The 19,099-nt window shown below is 40.7% G+C and overlaps 1 protein-coding gene across 35 annotated transcripts in view; it reads left to right on the forward strand.

The window, feature by feature from the left end:
• Nucleotides 1-19,099, forward strand: part of ABLIM1 (actin binding LIM protein 1) — a 215,613-nt gene that overhangs the window by 102,595 nt on the left and 93,919 nt on the right. For all 35 annotated transcript variants that reach the window (XM_033149611.1, XM_033149600.1, XM_033149597.1 and 32 more), the window contains exons 3-4: nt 11,035-11,218; nt 12,803-12,912. In XM_033149611.1, coding sequence (XP_033005502.1) covers nt 11,112-11,218; nt 12,803-12,912 — 217 coding nt within the window. In that variant the 5' untranslated portion in view covers nt 11,035-11,111. The remainder of the gene's footprint in view (nt 1-11,034; nt 11,219-12,802; nt 12,913-19,099) is intronic.

The raw sequence follows: 19,099 nt of genomic DNA on the forward strand, positions 1-19,099 counted from the left end.
TATTATGACGAAAAGGCTAGATGAAAAGGTGATCTAAATTAGGATCAGACTGGCAGCAAGATTACAACCTGACTCCGACCTCGCTTGTGATCTTTCTCTCAGTAGAATTACTCTTATTTTGAGTGATGAATGAAGGCAATGAAGCCAGAAGGTAGTAATTAGGTGTTGACAATTAAAAAACAATGATAGTATGTAATATAAAGACCCAGTTGTCTAATGGTCTAATGTGAAACAGTATCTGCAATGTGCTTGATATATGGCCTTATTCACCATAGTATAGTTCCTTAGGCCACTTTCACATAGTTACATTAATTTAAACGTTCAGAATCTGTTCCCAATGAGGGCAGATGCCAGTTTTTCATGTGATATTTGTAAAATGTTTTACATGTTAGAAATGGGTGAACGATGCCAGTTATGATTTGGAAAGGCCCCGTTTTTCTAACCTTTTACTGAGAAGTCTCTCAACACTTGGAAGGGCTGGGCCTATTTGCGAATGTTCCACCGCCTCCCCGCTTCCCTCCTGCCATTTTCTCCCTACCCTTTGAGAAGGAAAACCAGCAGTAGGAATCTAGGAATTTGGTTTGACTCATAATTAGTGTGCCTATTCTCAACTATGGGCATTTGTTTCCCTCAGCTCCCAAAATTCACAACCATTCCTTATTTGTGGCATAATGTTGTGTTGACTACTGGCAATCTGGTTGGTGCAAAGGAAATTACTAGCAAACACTTAAAAAAGAAATAAAGAAACCCAGCAAGAAGAAAACACATAGGGTGATTTCATATGGAGAAACAGCAGATAGAATTTCTATTTCTTCTTTTACTCTGCTCCACATTCTTCCCTTCCAAGGTAGCTTCTCCTTTAAAAACAAAGCACAGCAACAGGACTCAGTTACACACATTTGTGAAGAATGTGCAATTGTCCCTTGTATAAGAGCTCAGTTACAAGCCAGTCAAGCAAAGAGGTGCTTCATATTGAACTGTTTCCAACATGGAAAATAGTTCTGTGGAGAAAGAAGCATGAAATCTTCTTTGCTGTGTCTGACCATAACTGTAGCTGAAAAGCACTGGGAGGCAAGAACTAAGCATACAGGTGAAACTAGAAAAATTGGAATATCATGGAAAAGTTCATTTATGTAAGATTGTTTTTTAATAGTAATTCAGGCATTTGGTGAACTCTGAAAGGACCTTGGTTCCCAGCAGAAGTACTTGAGGTCTCTGGAAACCAAATTAAATTTTGAGATTTACAGCAGCATTTCTATTTCAAATAGGTTTCATTTATATATTTATTTAATGTTTTGATTCACTTGAATACTTAAGGCAGCTCTTGTTCTCCATAGATAATAAGGTGCAGATTGTTTTGCTGGTTGGTGCTCATCATGGGCAGGAGGAACTGCAAGCCTAAGTGGATTGTGCATCATGGTCCCAATCCTGATCACTCTTCCATGTCTGGCTGCTATTTAAAAAAATCAGTAGGCATGTCATGTTGAAAGCAACTACACATCTAGTTATGTCCTGGCTCCTGTCCAGCCCACAATGACAGGGGCTCTTCCTTGACAGTAAGGAAGAAATCTGTCTTCTGGCAGAAAAGAGATACAGTACAGGATCAGCAGCATGTAATGAGTCCCAGCAGCTCTTGGGCTAAATGACAGGAAATCTGAGGCTAGAAACTGGTCCAAGGTTAAGAAGTCCCAAAATCAAGGCAAGGAGTTCAGAACTGCAGAGAAGTGACAAAGTTATCCCAACAGGTTGGCACGCCCTTCCCTGCTGAGGCCAGTGAATTACTTCTACCTTCTGCTTGCTCTGATTTAACCTGCTATTGATCCATAAGAGGTACCTCTGTCTCTTTTCTTTCTCCATCCAGAACAGAAACAAAGTGTCTGGTGAAGAATGCTTTGTTGACTTTCTTATACTGGAGGAGGAGGAAATAGGAGGAGGTGAACAGGACCAAAACTCATGGGCTTTAACCAGTGCTCATTTGTGAAGGCAGACTTGAGTGATCACAGACCCCTTTCTGTGTGTCCCCCCCCCCAAGTTCTCTCAGGCTGACATCTTAAGTGTTTGATTCAGTGATTCTACTGCTGTTGTTGTAAGCCCTTTCCTGTTCCTGGGGCCTTCACAAATGTTTGACTTTGCTGCTTTCCAGAGCTATCCTCACAGTGTCTTTTTAGGGGAGCGGTTCTAATAATATAATGGTGGGATTTCTTTTGTACATTCACGAGAAGAAAAATCTTGCCAGACATGCTACCTGTTCTTGTATAGTTTTTGATAGTGTGTTATACATTCTTGGTAATGTGTCTGGCCCCCTTATGATGGATGCCTGCCTAAAGAGTATGTACTGATGTTAGCTTCATCAAGAAAGAATGGTGTGTAACTGCACTCACTCTTGACTAACTGTTGGACCTGGGTGTGGGGAAACTGCAGCAGAATGACACACACACCCTCCATGCTGTATTGTATTGAAGTTAATTAAATGGACTGTGCTTTCTTTTGTAACAGTTGATTGTAGACCCTTGTCTGTCTTGACTCCTTCTGTCTGACATGAAAGGTACAGTTGAGATAGTCAAAAAGATGAAAACTGACACCAACCACTCATACTATGGAGATAGCCTGTTGTAGAAATTTACTGAAAGAGCTTCTTTAAATCTTGAGGGAAATACATGTTGACATAATGATCGCTACTGCACAGTTGTGTAGAGTGGAAGAAGTCTGGTTGAATCCCATGTTTGTACAGGAATGACAAGTGCAGCTATACTTACCCTACTGGATCTAACTTGTCTATCTTGGAGTAAAAGTCACCTGCTATAGCAGCATTGGGATGGGTGTGTGTGATTTATCTGCCTTGTTGGTTCCTGCTGTTGGTGTTGGCAAGATGTTAAAAACTAAATTGTTCAGTTATTTCCTCATGTCATATGGGGTTGCTGTCTTCTCATTGGACTCTCCTTGTTCTCAGTATGAAAGATAATATGAGGTTCCTGTTGATCTAGTATGGTGTTGTATTACAAAATGCCTGCAATGGGTAAGGATGGGTGAATCTGTCAACTTGGCTGTTTCATTTTGGTCATTTCATTGCAGCAGTTTGCATTTTAAAGAATGTCCTCACAAATATTGTCAGTATCTTAATGTGAATTTTTCCTAATAAATATATTTTTGTATGTAGTTTTACCTACTGTACAAATTTTTGCAAGCAGGTTTTTTTTAATCTAATATGCATTTTGCATGCTATTTTCACAAATATAGGCATTGCTATGTATTCTTTCCCATTATATATGAAATTTTGCCCACATTTCTTTTGATTGGAGACTTGCATTGGAAAATTCAGAAAAGCGTGATTTTCAAAGGTTACCTTTTAGATCACATACTATTTTAGGAAGTGCAAATTTGGTAGGTTCAGGTTATAATGTGACCCAAATGGATTCCCCTCTTCCCATCCCAAGCAGTGGGGGTTTGTGAGGGTTCGTCTGGGAGCAGCTCCTAATATTATATACTTTTTCTGCAACTGTTTCAGGGATGCCAAGCCATGCCACACAAGACTTACCCTTATGCCTATTCACAAATCAACCCCTATGCAGAGAATTCCAAAGGCATAGCAGCATTACCATAACTCAGTCATCTATAGACAACAAGGCTAAGTTGTGATTTTCATCTCAGGAGTGATTTTGAAGAGCACTCTAGTGAATGAATGCTCCATTATCAGAAGTAGGATCACCTCAAATGAATCATGACAAGGTGATATTCAAACTCATCCTAAGACAAGTGGGAGGGAAGTGAACACACAAAAGGTACCTGACATCCACCTTAGTTATTTTTGGCCTTATTATAAAGCAAAAAAGAAAAGGGAAAAAAAGAAAAATAGAAAACTGTGATCAGAATATGTTCCTTTATGAAGTGTAAGTTTGCACTTGAAATGATGCTTTGTTCAGAAAGTACTGCAAATATGGCTCACATATAATCTTTTGCTTCTTTCATCAAATAAAGTCTTGTAGGATCTCCTATCACACTTCACTTTTTTCTTGTCCATGAAACCCAAGCTGCCATTACCATCTCTATTTCTACAGCTGTGCCCTGGAGTGTGCATAGCACCACTAGAAACTATTGCATGCTACCTAAATGTGAAACCCAGTTCAGTTGGTTATTGATCATGTATACAATTCAGTTCCATATTGCTCTTACTAGGAATTGCTACAAAAAGGATTAGCATTGAGTTCTTCATAAGCAAGATACCCAATAGTCCTGGAACCATGCATGGAATTACAGTGGTACCTTGGGTTACAAACACCTTGGGTTACAAGCACTTTGGGTTACAGACTCCGCTAACCTGGAAGTAGTACCTCAGGTTAAGAACTTTGCCCCAGGATGAAAACAGAAATCACGTGCCAGCGGCGCAGCGGCAGCTAGAAGCCCCATTAGCTAAAGTGGTACCTCAGGTTAAGAACAGTTTCAGGTTAAGAATGGACCTCTGGAATGAATTAAGTTCTTAACCAGAGGTACCACTGTATCACTTTTCCCACTGTCTTCTAGGATCACATTTTATGACTTTAGTGTTCTGTCCATGTGACATATTCATGGAGATGGTCAAAGCCTGCCCACAAGTTTTTTTAATATTTATTTGCTAATTGACTGGGCTTTCAGTCACTGTATATTACATTGTGTAAACAATGCATGGCCAAGTTAACACTGAAACAACATTTAAAATGGCCTAAGTTATTAGTGCTGATTATCTTGGATGGATACCAAAAAGGCGAGAGAGAGAAAGGAAGATGGATGTACTGTTTTGTAGTGCATGTGGCTGAGTTGTCATCCATACTTATTAACAAATCCTGACAGCTTCAAATGCCAGAAGGGGAAAGTGCTGAGCTTTTCTGCAGCAGGGGTGGGGGAAAGCTCTGCTGGAGGAAGTGACCAGTGTTTTCTGTTTAGGAAGGGTGGGGGAGGACCTCGCAAACTGCATCAGATTGCTGAAAAGCTAATTGTTTTGAGAGTAACACCAGCCAGCTCTAAAGTCCCGTAAATGGGGCACACACTTAGAAATTGCTGCTGCTTCTCTGCTCTGTTTATAAAGCTATTCCTCCTCCGTACTCTGTGTGAATTGAATGTGGGGCTTGGCTATTAAAATCAAATTCTAGCCTGCAGAAAGGAGTAGGAAGAAATCGGATTCATCTCTGTGTTATGCCAGCCCACTGCTATAAATTTGGATTTGGTTTCCAAATTTATAACAGCGTACTGCTGGGGAAAGTTCTCGGACTGTACCTTTCAATCCCCTCTCTGAGAACATGCGACTCACAAGTGCATTTAATGAGGATTTGCCATCCCTGGGAAGGCTCTAAATTTGGACTGCTTTCATCTTCTGTCCTTACTCTAACTCCCTTTATAACCTGGAGCAGTGATCACTCTACAGTGGGTGCCTAGCTATGTGGAAGCCAAAGGAGGAGAAGGCATTCTATATATTCCCATCAGTTTAGGGAGTGTAGTATCATATCCATTTTTAGCAATGTGAGCTTTTATTAGCGGTTAAGGCATTAGAAATTACGAGTCCTTATCAGAGGTTTGAGTTCTGGCTGAGAGACTTTTACTGAGTAACAGAAGGCAATCCAAGTTTCTTTTGCCATTTGTGAACACAAATTATGTGAACATCCCCACCCTACTTCTATGGGTGCTAGGGTGGCCGCTTAAGCATCTCCACCAAGAAAAAGAGAACTGTATCACTCAGAAAGGGGGTCATAGCTTTTCATAAATTTGCACATGTTAATTTATATGTATAGTTTCACATTTATAAATAATTACTATCATTTAAATAGAAAGGGAGTACATCTCACTCTAGTGTGCAAGACTGTGCCCAGGTGCCCTGTGTGCCTGCTCAGTGTGAATACAGCCTCTTTATTTGTTATTAGATTTACATTCCAGCCTTCCTCCTGAAGGAGCCAAGGATTGCCTGATTATTAATGAATAATCAGATTACCTTGTTTCCATGTAATGACCTGAGATGCATTTGTCTTATGATATACCCAGTACTACTTTGTTCTATATGGTTTGGTTTGTCAAACCATACTGCATTTTGGAAGGGTTTGCTAATTGTGATATCGTGACCATAAGAGGCTTGTTTTGGATTCAGGTAGGTAGCCGTGTTGGTCTGACGCAGTAGAAATATATTTAAAAAATAAAAAAAATGTCCAGTAGCACCTTAGGGACCAACCAAGTTTGTTCTTGGTATGCACACGAAAGCTCATACCAAGAAAAAACTTAGTTGGTCTATAAGGTGCTACTGGACAGTCTTGTTTTCCTCATTTATTTAATGCAATATTGGGATATTTCCCATGTACATGGACTTTAATAAAACCTTATGTGCTTGGATTGCTTTTTGGGGAGGGGTTTGCATGGTTTGTTTTTCTGGATAATTAAGCAGAGTATCTTCGGAAACAAGAAAATCTAACTCTCTCGTGTAAAATGGTTGAAACCTTTGACTATTACTAATTTTTCATTATACATTGTTGGCAAACTGAGCATTTAAAACTGATTTGGAATAACAATAACAACAACAACAACAACAACAACAACAACAACAACAACAACAACCCATCTGGCCACTCTGAGCAGCTCACAGCATATATCAGAACATACTAAAACATCAAACATTCAAAACTTCCTGATATGGGGCTGCCTTCAGGTGCTTTCTAAATGTCAGATAGTTGTTTATTTCCTTGACATCAGTAGGGAGGGTGTTCTATAGGGCGGGCGCCACTACTGAGAAGACCATCTGCCTGGTTCTCTGTAACCTCACTTCTTGCAGTGAGGGAATAAGCAGAAGACCCTCAGAGGAGGACCTCAGTGCCTGGTCAGAATGATGGGGGTGGAGCCGCTCCTTCAGGTATACTGGGTCAAGGCCATTTAGGGCTTTAAAGGTTAGCACCAACACTTTGAATTGTGCTCGGAAACGCACTGGGAGTCAATGAAGATCCTTTAGAACCGATGTTATATGGTCCCGGCAGCCACTCCCAGACACCAGTCTAGCTGCCACATTCTGGATTAGTTGTGGTTTCCGGGTCACCTTCAAATGTAGCCCCACGTAGAGCACATTGCGGCAGTCCAAGCGGGAGATAACCAGAGCATGCACCACTCTGGCAAGACAGTCCGCGGGCAGATAGGGTCTCAGCCTGCGTACCAGATGGAGCTGGTAAACAGCTGCCCTGGACACAGAATTGACCTGCACCTCCACGGACAGCTGTGAGTCCAAAATGACTCCCAGGTTGTGCACCTGGTCTTTCAGGGGCACAGTTACCCCATTCAGGACCAGAGAGTCCCCCACATCTGCCCGCCCCCACCTCCCCAAAACAGTACTTCTGTCTTGTCAGGATTCAGCTGAAAGGCAATCTACATGGGATAAAACACCCCCTACCACTCTTTGGAAACCATTTGGATCCATTAAGTGGCAGGGGCAGACCTGAATTGGTCCCACCTCCCTGCAGAGTGGAAGGGTCGCGGAGAAGTCCAGTTGCACCAGGAAGTGATCCGACCATGGCACTTCCTTTTGTTTTACTTTTACTTGGTGTCAGATCACTCATGTCCATAGAGGTGAACACCAGGTTTTTCAGTTGTGGGGGATAGTGTCTGGTCTTCTTTTTTTTTATTTTATAAGAATTTATTGGCATTTTTCTATAACAACATATACCCACACCCACACCTACAATTAAACAAATGCAAAACAAATAAAACAAATACAAACAATGTCAAGTTTTCTTATTGCATCTTTCTAAAAAAAAAAAAAAAATTTCCCTATTTCCATATCTTGACCATTGACTTCCCCTGCCTTTTCACCTTCGAATTTGTATCCTTAATCTACTTTATAACCATTTCTCCTGAGAAAAAAAAAGAAAATTAAATTCAATTGTATAGTTACATTCAACTTATATCTTCAACATTTTACTAAGAATGCATCGTCATAATAATACCTCGTCGTAATTCTTCTTCATTTATTCTTATCGATTTCTTATCTTAATCTACATCTTAATCTTAATCCTCTTAATCCATAAACTTAATCCACTTAAATTCACTTTACTCATACTCCACCTCACAGATCTTCACAAATCATTCGCATCAAATCTATCTCTTCTATCCTTAAGACTACTGCTAATAACATAAAAGCTTGAAATATCTCCTTTCATGTTCGAATAAAAAATATAACAAAATATTGTTGACAGTATTCACCCTCCGATTTCAATTTACCATATCAGGCTACTTTAAGTTTTACTTAGTGCTTCACCCCACACCCCCTCTGTCCATTATTCTTCTCCTGGTGGCATCAGCACTGAACTTCCATGTAGCTTCCCTCTCCAAACGTCCACAGATCCAGGCACAGTCCAAACCTCTCCTTGCCACGAGTTCAGAGGTGTCCATCTCATCATCTCTCAGCTTCTTCGGTTCTTTGTAGCATTCCTTTTCTTCTTGTAAATACCTTAATTCTCTGTCCCTGGCCCCCGAGCTCACACCTCGGGGACTGGATATAAGAAATCTTGACGTCGCCTTGGGGCTGCCACCCCCAAAAAGCGAATTTCTTCTCCGAAGTAGCTCACTCATTTCTCTCCATCTTTCCATCCACCCTCTCAGCTCCTTGGCAAGGCTTTCTTCCAAAGTGTCAAAAGTTTTAAAAGCCTCCTCTGTGGGCAATTGGTTCCATTTCAGACCCCCACACAAGACTTTGACTTTTCTACAAAGCAGTTCCACCTTCAAGGCAGTGAGTCTCTGTTCATCCGTTAGTCCAGAGTTCAATACCAGTTCAAGGACGAAGCCCAGCATACTGGCAGAGGAGGAGGAAGTGGGTATCATATTTCTACTCCTGCCTCTTTGTTCGTCGCCATTTTCCTGAGCTGGAGCACAAATACCGCAACTTTAAATGGAGATATTTTCCTCTAGTTAGCTTCCCAGAAAAAGAGTTTGCCAGTCTCATGTGTCAATTTTAAATACTTTGTAGCCAATTCTGTAGCAGTAGTCACTCAAATTGGTTAGTTTCTTAAGCTCGAAGGGAGGGAGGCAGGCTGCCTTTCTCCTTCCCCCCGGATCGTTCCAAAAACACGATTTCTAATCAGATTCTTTACTCACGACCACCGGGTTCCTTTAGCTCCATTCTTCAAAGGTAGAACTTAGACGCTCACCGCGGGCTTTGTCGCCGCATTTGCATCCCGGTTGGGGCATGTCCCCGAAGCCCGGCTCCGTTGTCCCTTCACCCCCACTCCCCCTTTACAGGGGGAGCGAGGGAAGGGTTCGGAGCCTCCGCGGGCGCTGCCGGGGAGCCCAGGGTGCGGGACGCTCTTCCCGCACCCCAACCGGAGCCCCGCTTTGCGGTAGCGGGGCTCCTAACCCCCGGGATGGACAGGGCGCTTCGGACCCGAAGCAGCCCTCGACCACCCGGCGATTGCGTCGCCGCCGGAAGTGTGTCTGGTCTTCTTTGTTACCCCAAAATATTTTATCCCTCAATGTTACTCCACAACATGCTGAATTAAATAAGAATCAGAAAGAAAGCTGTGGTTGGAATTACTCCATTGTACATGCTGTTTTTGAATTGTATTTGACTAATAATACATATAGTCTTATTAAAAACAAATTATTTATTGCTTACAATATGGCCATGAAATAGTGATTAAAGTTGCATAAGTTTGTTCAGATGCAGAGTATTCTGTAGCAGATTGGTTAGTATGCAGACTCCCCTTATAAAACAATGATGGTATATGCTAATCTGTGGGGAAATATGTTGCCCAATATGTCAAGCATAATGGGGTATGCTGTATATACTTGGTTGTTGTTTTGTGTATATACTTTAAGCCAACAAGACCAGCCTGATTCCAGAGCATCTTGTAACTGGAGATGACAGTGTCATCATTGTAAAGTAGCTTTGAGTTACAAAGAAATACTGTGAAGGAGGCTACTGAAGTCATCCTGCTAAGAGCCTCATAGAGATGATCTCTTGAAATGAGAAGCACTAGTGCATTAGCTCATTTGTGAAGCTAAGCTCCCAACTCATAAGAACATGACAAGGTTCATCTAGTCCAGCATTCTCATTTCAGACATGGCAAGCCAGATGCCTCCATCTTTCAACAAGATATAGCAATTTATATTACCTATTGAGAGGATATAGTGTGTAGTGAGGGGAATAGTGTTAGGTGACAAGGAGGAAACAATGACTTGTCCATAGCTGTCAGCTCGTTCCTCTTTCAAATCAGGAGAGTAATTGTAGCTACTTCCTCACTGGATTGCAGAGTAGTTAATATAAATGTGCTGACAGATGTTAAGAACTCAATACTTTGGTAGGATAACTTTGGTAAAACAGAGGTAGGGTAAAATATGCAATTCTGCAAAAGGGACAAGTAGTATTTGACATGGGTAGATTGTGGAGCATTGGATTTGAATTTCTGGATTGGGCATAGACTAACTGGTCCTCTGCTTCACTCTGATTCTGTAAAATCAAATAATTTTAATGATTGAATGAGATATTGATAATGTAGTTTGTATATTAAAAGTTCTATATGAATAGTAGCTAACTGGGTGATCCCTGAAGAACTGAATTGTTAAAAAAATCAACTGAATTAATTAGCACTAGGCCTACTTTCTGATATGCTTGAAATCAGTTTTGAAAACAACAAGGGTGAGTTTTGTGTTGCTTTATCTTCACTAAAATTAAGATTGGGGTGGGGGAGAACTGACAGTTGCAGTTTGAATTTGTAATGATTTCTGCTTTTATAAACTAATCTGATATCATGCAGAAAAAAGAATATAATATGTAATAATATAACATGAATCCCCCACTGCTATAGATATGCACTGGGATTTACAGGTGACTCCAAGCCTGTGCTCACACCTCAGCTCAGTAGTGCCTCCAAAGCCATATCTTGTTCCTGTGTGGGCTGCCACTGGCATCCCAGTACATCCCTCATAATAGTCTGTTCCACCAGCCACTCATGAACAGATGCAATTTTCAACTCCTTGATGTTCCATTGATTGTTGTTCTTGTTTGTTTGATTGGTTGTTGTTGCTGTTTTTCCTCTACAGTGTGCGGGTGCGACTTAGCTCAAGGTGGCTTTTTCATTAAGAATGGAGATTACCTTTGTACTGTGGATTACCAGCGGATGTACGGGACACGATGCAATGGCTGTGGGGAGTTTGTGGAAGGAGAAGTTGTAACTGCTCTTGGGAAGACCTATCATCCTAACTGCTTTGCCTGCACTGTATGCAAGTAAGTCATCTGATGTTAGATAAACCACTTCAGGACTGCAGACAGTACCAATGCAAAGTAAGAGATGCATATTAAAAATTACATACATGATAAAACATTATCTAAATGGTAAATAGTGGGGGAGGGGTAACTTTCTCCCTAATACTATTTTCCTGCTGAAAATACTCTCTTTATCCTCACCACTATTTGCCCCTGAAGCTGAGTGACACAGAACCAAATTATCATTATTATTATTAAACAATAACAATAACAGCAACAATATCTTTCTATTCCTGGGTTGGAAGACAATTATAATTCATGAAAGCTATTTTCCAGTTACTATACTGTGAGGGGGGAAGTGTGAATGTACCGTATATACTTGAGTATAAGCCTAGTTTTTCAGCACATTTTTTGTGCTGAAAAAGCTGCCCTCGGCTTATACTCGAGTGAGGCGGGCGGTGGGGGCAGCGAGAAAGAAGCCCTTTCTCTCCGCTTGTGCCGCCACCCGCTCTCCCCAGTCAACCATTCCTTAAGAAGTGTACAAGAACAGTGGTTCTTTACTCTCCCCAGGCAGCTTGTTCCATTCCTGAACTGCTCGCATAAATGCAAACTTGGCAAAGAGGAAGAGGAAGGAGCAGCCCAAAGGGCTGCTTTCGGGCTGCTCGTTCCTCCTCCTCCTCCACAGCAGCAAAGGTGAATCGGCTTATACTTGAGTCAATAAGCTTTCCCAGGTTTTTGTAGGAAAATTAGGTGCCTCGGTTTATATTTGGGTCGGCTTATACTCGGGTATATACGGTAATTCTGAATACATTGGAGCTTGGAAACTAAGCGAGGATCATTCCTGGTTAGTACTTCATTGGAAGGCTGCCTGGGAATACTTGGTGCTGTAAGCTTTTCCTTCTTATGTGAAAGGTTGTAGTTCAGTGCTGTTCCCAGGGGACCTATACTACTCTGTGACTGTTGAGAAGATTAGAAATTGCTCAAACTGTGGGGCTGGTTGAGCACATCAGTTGCTGAGCATGAGCCATCTGATCAGCACTTAGAATCATAGAATAGAGTTGGAAGGGACCCTAAGGATCATCTAGTCCAACTACCTGAAATGCAGGAATATGCAGCTGTCCCTTGCGGGGATTGAACCTGCAACCTTGGCATTATCAGCACCATGCTCTAACCAATGAAGCTATCTTAACTTATTTAAAAGAAGCTGGATGTCCAGAATGCAAAAGACTGCTAAGTGGTTGATTTTTGCATAAGCATAGAAACTCTAATGGCCATATTTCCCAAATGAAAACCTTCCTGTATGCTAGACTTTTAAAAGAACAACCTCTTCATACTGTTCTTGTGATATCTTTTTTTGAAGCGAAACTATCAGTCAGTCTCATCTAACATCTGCTTTTCTTCCAGTGGAGGTGCATTTAGTCTTTTGGATTTTCTCCAAGTGCCTGGCTTTGCCAGTGTTGCATTTTGAACATTTTTGGCCCACATTCCTGCAAGATATTGATTTGCACCAAAGGCGGCGGCTGAAGAGAGATGAGAAAGAGACTGAAAGAATGAAACTGCACAGATAACCTTGAATTAAAATCCTTCTGTTCTTTGCTTCTCCAGACGTCCTTTCCCACCAGGAGACCGGGTTACCTTTAATGGAAGAGACTGTCTCTGTCAAATGTGTGCTCAGCCTATGTCATCCAGCCCAAAAGAACTCTCCAGTTCCAGCAGTAAGTACTCTGTAATCTTTTCCTAAACTACAAAATTGAACTCTTGGATAGCCTGCTCTCTGTTTTGTACCATTTGTTCAGCCTAACCTGAGCAGTGCTGATTTGTTTCTGGGGCTGCTCAGTTCTGCATTCTGGAAATCTGAGCACTACATTTTTAACCATGCATGGAGAAGGTATTTTGTGAATTAGTCTCTTGAGCTGATCCCATGTCATTTCTTTTCTCTCAAAATGTATTCTAGTCCCTAGTGCTTTTGTTAGTAGATGCTCCGGAGAATATAGAACCTAGTTTTGCCATGTTAGTGTAAGTACTGCGATTCCCATTAAAAGAAAAAAGTGAAATTTGCAATGTTTCAAGTAATTGTTACATATAAATATAATTTTAGAAAGCTGAAAATGACCTGAAGTCTAGAGAGTGGTAACATAACATTTGATCTCACATCTCCCTTATTGTGATGGAAAATTTGTATCTAATATAATATTTAAAAACTGATTTGCTGTACACCATGTGTTTCCCCTTCCCTTTCCCCAAAGCCATGACCTCTGGTAACACTCAGCTTTTGGAGTACATCAACTAGACACTCTCTACAAGTGTTTTATAATAATTACTTGTATCTCCTTATATTTTGGTCATGTCAGTACTTGGACTGACTGGAAAAAGAGTAAAACTGTTACAGGAAAGGATTAGCTCTTTTCTGTTTTCTAAGTACAAACATTTCAGCCGTCCTGAATTGCCACCTGAGGTGTTTAAAATCTCTCAGTACCGCTGGCAGTTATTGGTAGTGATGGCTGATCACTTGTTTCTCACCTCTTGGTAGTTACTGTAGGGCATTTTCAAGGTCTGAATGAAATTCCAGATTTTTACAGTTGTGAAATTGGCAAATAATAACCCTATTGTAGTGTTATATGCAGTGGATATATGAGTTGTGGCTAGTTGGTTTGCTAGTTTAGGAATGCCAAAAGATCCTCAAAATCAGATTCTAAATTTTTAAATAAGAACTTCACATTTTCAGCAGTTGCACCTTTTTAAATGTCATCTTAGGAATTAAATTGTAAATAACTGTTGACAGTAGTTAATAATGATGATGATGATGATGATGATGATGATGATAATAATATATTTATACCCCACCCATCTGGCTGGGTTTCCCCAGCCACTCTTTGGGAAGCTTTCAACCAAATATTAAAAACAATACAGCATAAGAGAAAGTGAGTTTATTTTGATACACGGGCTATGTGTGTTAAATCTCTCAATAAACACAACACAACTCTATCATTCAGAACTCAGTGATATAATCAGATTGAAGGTAAAATAAATGCACCCCCATTAGTTTCTAATTCATTAATTTCGAATTCAGAGGAATGGATGAAAAAAAAGGAGCAAGTGAGCTATTGAATGGAAATCCTTTCCTTCCATCAGTTTCTGACAGGAAGGATTCAATACTGAAACTGACAAGAGACAATGCATTGAATCTTGGGAGTACTCTGAAAGTGACAACTTTTGAAAACTGTCCAAAATGGAACATAGAAACATTGGCTCAAAAGCCTGCAAAAAGTCTCTGAGGCACTGCAAATTGATACACCTAAGGAACATTCTGCAGGGAGGGGGGGATCTTGGAGTGCCCTGGGAGCGACAAAACAGGAGCAGTTTTCAGGTGATCACAATTAATGATTGCATAGAGAGCAAGGGTGGGCATCTGTCCACTGGCACCAACCTCATCATTGTAAGCCCCACTGTAGGAAACATCTTTATGTACATAGGGTCGTCTCTTGAGTGGGAACCTTGAATAATCACATGTGCAGGACTTAGGCTGGAGATGACACAATGGCAGGGGAGAGCCCCCGCCACCTATCTGGATAGGGCACCAATGCTACATTTCCCTCATCCAGTGTGGTGTGGTGGTTAAGAGCGGTAGACTCGTAATCTGGGGAACCGGGTTCGTGTCTCCACTCCTCCACATGCAGCTGCTGGGTGACCTTGGGCTAGTCACACTTCTTTGAAGTCTCTCAGCCCCACTCACCTCACAGAGTGTTTGTTGTGGGGGAGGAAGGGAAAGGAGAATGTTAGCTGCTTTGAGACTCCTTCAGGTAGTGAAAAGCGGGGTATCAAATCCAAACTCTTCTTCTTCATCGGGGCCTTAGTGGAACCTCTGCTGTCCTGCAACACCACAGCACTGAAAGGGTGAGTGGACTTGTCACCCTTTCGTTGGTTGCTTCTAAAATGAAGTTCAGTTTGTCTGAAAGATAGCAGGTCTGGTGTCCATAGAGAGCAGTCCTGAACCTGAAATTTTAATGCCATTTAGAAAGAAAATGCCAAGGTTATAGGTAACTGATTGCAGTAACTGCAGTGTTACTTCATTGTGAGGCCAGAGCCAAGGGAATTGTAATGGTTTGGAACTATGATCTCTACTCGTCAGATATAATAACGTGTTATTTACACAATAGCTTATAGAAAAAAATAAACATTTCCACCCAGGAGCTCACTCTTCTTCAAATCACTTTAGCTCTTGGTGTTTTCTCCCCCCCCCCTCTCACACACATATGACCAACTCAAAGGGAAAAGTGAGTTCAGAATTTGCTATATTGAAAGATAACTGAAATGGTTAAAAATGCATAGAGGTATATACTGAATAAAAATGAGGAAGAGGAAAAGAGTTTGGGAAAGAGTACTGCTCAGGAATTTGGGGTACACAGGTTCAATTCGCTGCTCCATCCCCTCAATCTTATGAGATCTATTATAAACATGAAGACTATTCTAATTTTATGAAGTTAAGTTTGTCGAGAATGTATAAATGCTATACAATGGGTTCTGAAATAAAATCAAGCTGTTTTCCACGTAGTAAACGCAGAATACTTGTCTGCAGAGACTTTTTGACACTTCTTCTTTGGAATTCCTCTAACACATACATTCTTCTGTAGAAATAGCATGTTTTTTCATGATTTCTTTGTTCCTGTTGACTGTGAAAAGACCTTGATAATGAGGATGCTGCATTGTTTCTGTCCATGAGCATGAGAGCTCTGCCTTTATGTTTTTGTTTATGGAGAGAGAAGAGATCCAGCCACCACTGAACATTCTGAGTCCAAAGCTTAGTCATTTTGGTTACTGTCCCAGTTTGCACACTAATTGAAATGGAAACCGGTCTTTGTAGTGAAGGCAAAAACCAAACAAACAAAACAGAGCTCTATTGTCTGTTCCAAGGATCAGCTCCAAAATATTACTTTAACCTGGTAACAATTTATGACTGGAATGATGCCACTTCTTTGCCTGAAATGAAGAGTGAAAATCTTTAATACTCTGGCTGTCCTCCCATGTCCCTGATCTTTTATCAGGGCTCTTTCTGTTTTATAACTCCTATTCTGACAACACTTCTAGACCACAACAATAGCATCTCCCTGTGTCCATATTCTCTTTGTGAACAGAGATCCCCAAACATGGAACATCAAAATTATGCTACTATGGTGCCCTCTGGATGTTGTTGGACTCCAACTCCCATCAATCCCAACCAGCATGGCCAAGGATCAAGAATTGTGGTGGTTGTAGTCCAATATCATTTTGGCTTCCCCGAACTAGATTTCCTAAATCTGCTGAAGATTTGAAATAGAATAGAATTTGAAAAGGAGCTGCTTTGGAAGCAAATTGGTTCTTCTTGTACACTGAGAGGGATAAAAATATCATGGATTTAAGAGGTTTCTACGTGTTACAAGTGGGAAGAGTAGTAGAGAGAAAGCTATCTCTTCTCTTCTCCACCCCCCCCAAAAACATTAGCACACTTGCTTAAAATGCATATTAAATTTACTTACAGAGTGCATTTGATGTTATTTTCTAACACCTTGATTTTACTTTAAAGGTCTAGGGTTTGATTGCTCAGTACAGCATTTATAAAATTGCACAATTGGCTCAGGGGTAAGTCAACAGCTCAGAATCAGGCAATAGGCCCAGTTTTATCACTCGATATGTACTCACAATTTTCCATCTTCTTGAAGACAGAGATTTGTTGATAGCATCCTTTGAAATCAGTTCTTTGTATTTGTAGTTTGAAACAATTGCATCAATTACTAGATCTTCTGGGAACGAATGCAACCCTAATTGTGGTTCTACAGGTTTAATTTTGCCAGTCATGACATATCCAGACTCCATCTCATTCTCTTTTTTTTGCCTGCCAGCCATATAGAAATTATTTCTTTGCTCTCACACACACCCTTTAATAATTGTGTGTGAGAGACAGAAGAACCTATAGCTCCCTCAGATATATAATACTTAAGACTGCCCTGCCTTGTCCTTGTAAAGCTCTTGTGTTCTCTCCACATTAAGTGTTTATGTGCCAAAAAGGTATACTATTAAATATCTGCCAGAGACAAACAGGTTCACCTATTGTACATTAAGTGCACAAAGCATTCATAAGATGATAGGGAGCCACTTCTATGGAGTCTGGTAAATTGCCCTGTTCAAGGGCTGGATAAAACAGACCTTGAAATCCTGCTGTGTGTTTTTTGTCCCTGAAAGGATTAATCAAGTCCCCAGTGAGATATATCTCATGCTCTTGGAGACTAAACATCAGTGGATTATTGTTCTTTATATACAACAATGAAATTTTACGCAGAGGAGAAGTAAAAAAGATATCTTAAATTTCAGTAAATGGCACTGTGTTAATGGTGACCTACATCCCTCCCTCCCACACTCCATGCTGCTGTGCTGTATATTTATATGGGTAAAGGGATCCATGGGAACAACATTATAAGAGTGTAAGGACATAAGAAGAGCCTGCTGGTTCAGGCCGACAACTCATCTAGTCCAGCATTCTGTTCTCAACCAGAAGCCTGTGGGAAAACCACAAGCAGGACCTGAGCACAACAGCACTCTCCACTCTGCTGTTTCCAGCAACTGGTATTCAGAAGCATACTGCCTTCAACAGTGGAGGTAGAAGGTTGCCATATCACTGTGCTTTAGTGAGAATGTAATGGAATATGGTTTGCAAGTTTGTAGTGTAGCCTGCCTAATGCTTTATATGATTTATTCAAAATGAATGAATTTCCAGATGAGTATACCACAGTATAAGCTGTAGTTTGTACACACAAGAACTCATGAAGATCACCCAAAGTACCGTGCTATGTTATGAATTTTTCGTGTGTTATTGGTGATTTTCTGCACTGGTTTTGCATAGTAATAACAGTGTACATGATTTATAGTGACTGTAGTAAGATCTCTCCCCACCCCCGATGGTTGTATGTATTGTTTTGCTGTGTGCAGCCCAATCACAAGACACTCACTGGAGTTTTAATTTTGCCTCCATTAACATAGCTGTCAACCCTCCCTGCTGTTTCCCAATGCTATAATAAGGGAATTTTCCGCAAAAAAGGGAAAGGCTGACAGCTATGCCTCCATATGCTATATATCTGTTGATACTAAGGAAATATTGTGGTACTGAAAATAAATAGATCTCTTGTTGCTGTGTCATAGTAGCCACTGCAGAATCCACACTCAGGGCAAATGTATGGTTTCCAGGTATCTCAGGTTCCTGTGTTATGATTCTGCACAGAGAAACTTTAAATATTTTTATTTCAACTGGGGATGTGTAAGTTTGCATGTACATGTATTAGTGTCAATGTAAGTTGAAAGAACAGAATTTAAAGAAAGTGTCACTGTGTTGTAAACTGTAAGAACATAGCTTAGAAAGCCTGCAGTGAAAGTGATTATATAGGGCATGACATTTGCGTATGGTGAACGTCAGTTATGATATATCAAAATAGATTTATTTTATAAAAATCAGTTTATTGCAGGCATTGACAAAATACAGACCAGTCAGATTAGATCCCCAAGCAGTATTATTCCCTTTTTCTGACACTGCCCTCAGCTGCTTTTTGAAATGATATGAGATATATATCTCTAGTCTCAAATATGCGTGTTCTAATCCTCCACCATCACATACTAATATATTAAATGGCATGTAGAAACAAACAGTAAATATAAATCCAAGTTGGTTTCATAAAAAAAGCCATCCCTGCAATGGATCACTTTTAGATATGTCCCCTGCAGCACTGTCTTCTGTCGAAAACATCTGTTGCGAGGTATTCATATTCCCATACTGCTGCAGAAGGCCAAAGGTAGCAGATATCCTCTCTGTTCCCTGTTTCTTAAAGTGTTGCATTCTGATGGGCCTTGGCAACAGTTCACTGGGAGTTCTGGGAGTTT

Source organism: Lacerta agilis, chromosome 5 (genome assembly GCF_009819535.1).
Source record: "Lacerta agilis isolate rLacAgi1 chromosome 5, rLacAgi1.pri, whole genome shotgun sequence".
NCBI classification, from domain to species: domain Eukaryota; kingdom Metazoa; phylum Chordata; class Lepidosauria; order Squamata; family Lacertidae; genus Lacerta; species Lacerta agilis.